Here is a 1,804-nt window from a genome sequence, read left to right as displayed (position 1 = left end):
TAAACAGCCTACAGTATTTTTACAGTCTTTATTTTACAGTTAAAATAAATGTTTATCAAATAAAGTCTAATGTTACAACTAATTGGGGATCACTTTAAAGGAATCCATGTCACCCACCGCCTTTCATGCCAGAGTTTTAAACTGAAATCTCAAAATTTCAGAACCTGAAAAATGTCAGAGCGACAGAGCGTGTTTTAATAAAGTGAAAACCTTATTGAGAGGAATCCAGTCATTAACTTATAGAGAATGTTTTTGCCTAGGTGATGCTCGAGGGGTGAGACAGGCCATAGTGTCATCAGCATATGAGGGCCGTTCATTGCTGCTTGCAGCTTTAATTATTAACATCAGAATCATAGGAGTTGATTTTTTAAAAATGTCATTAAAATGATTGAAGATAATTGTTGAAAACACAACTTAATACTAAATCTTTCGCTTGTATTTAATGTTTCTTTGCCGTCTTTCAGAGATATTTTTTACGAGCTGCTGCGAGAATGGGAGGACCTTCACAAAGAACCAGGGTGGAGCTTTGATGCTGTGCTTGGAGGTAGAATCAGGCAAGTGCCAATAGTTCAAAAAGCTGCTCATTAAATAAGCACCAGAAAACTATTTCTGACTAATAAAAATATATATATGTTTGTTCCTTTTTCAGGGGAATAATGAATCAGCTGACTTTGGCAGGAATTCATTCACATTTTGCCCGTTTGTTCTTGAAGCAGCTTGTTCAGGTAGAGTTACACCTCATCAACTCTTTACCAGGTCTTTTATTAAACACAATAAACAGAAAATAAAGAGCTAGTGTTCCATGTCAAAACTTGAAAATAATTTTATGTTCTCTCATTCAGTCAGTTATCACACAGAGTAAATACTGTCGACTACTTTCACATCAAATTTGAACTTATCTATCAAACTGACTGAGTCAATGTGGGAAAATAAAAACTGAATAATGTCAGATAAGTTCTTGAATTGACTTCGAAAGTTAATTCTGTAAACATTATTTTCTGCTTTTCATTAAAATCTATCCAAAGGTTTTTGAGATATTTTGCTAAAAGACAAACAATGTTGACTCAAAAAGGCAGAGTGTTAAGAAAAGATCATGAGTTGTCGCTTGAAGTGTATGCTGGGGATGACCCCCAGTTACTATCACACACAGTTTTAGTCCATTATGTACAAAAGTGATCGACTTGTTTCCATTTTTGTGATTTCTGAGGTCAGTTAGTTGTGGTGGCTGTTGCATAACAGACAAATTAAACAAGCATAACCATCTAACCCATAGAGGTTATAAAGAATAGACTCCCCATGGACCGCTGCTGTTGATGAGCCGTGGGGGCGCCATCTCGGACTAGTCCCCCGCTCCTCTCAGTGTAATCTGATTGGCAGGCACAACAAAGGATCAGTGCATTTAATCAGTCATAACTCGCTGAAAACTAAACTGAATTTTACGCTTTTTTTCCCCTGCAAACCTTATATATACAGCGATCATAGCTACATGTATAAGGACACATGGTTAACAGTAAAACAATATTCTGATGTGATGTATGATGAGTATTTTGTAAAACACACAGCCACTCACACATTTATAAATGTTTTTATTTATTAATGTCTATCTATATGTATACATAGAATAATAAAAATATATTTTAAAGAATCATAAATGAAGTTGAAATAATGATTTTGCAATGAAAGAAATATAATAATAAATAATGATAGTATGCGGATGAGACATCAGAAGTAACATCAGTTTCAGTTTCAATTCTTTATTCATTTCATTAAAACAAAACAAACAATTTTATATACAATATACAAT

At 34.0% G+C, this 1,804-nt stretch overlaps 1 protein-coding gene across 1 annotated transcript in view; it reads left to right on the top strand.

Moving 5' to 3' along the window:
* Positions 1-1,804, top strand: part of LOC106523172 (codanin-1) — a gene marked incomplete at its 3' end in the record, with an annotated part of 15,632 nt that overhangs the window by 8,518 nt on the left and 5,310 nt on the right. Inside the window, 2 exon segments of the mRNA XM_014016517.1 lie at positions 465-554; positions 650-725. Of these exon segments, the coding sequence (XP_013871971.1) occupies positions 465-554; positions 650-725 (166 nt within the window).

This window comes from Austrofundulus limnaeus, unplaced genomic scaffold (assembly GCF_001266775.1).
Source record: "Austrofundulus limnaeus strain Quisiro unplaced genomic scaffold, Austrofundulus_limnaeus-1.0 Scaffold147, whole genome shotgun sequence".
Taxonomy (NCBI): Eukaryota; Metazoa; Chordata; class Actinopteri; order Cyprinodontiformes; family Rivulidae; genus Austrofundulus; species Austrofundulus limnaeus.
Note: the sequence above shows the minus strand (reverse complement) of the source record. Positions and strands in the feature narration are given on the sequence as shown.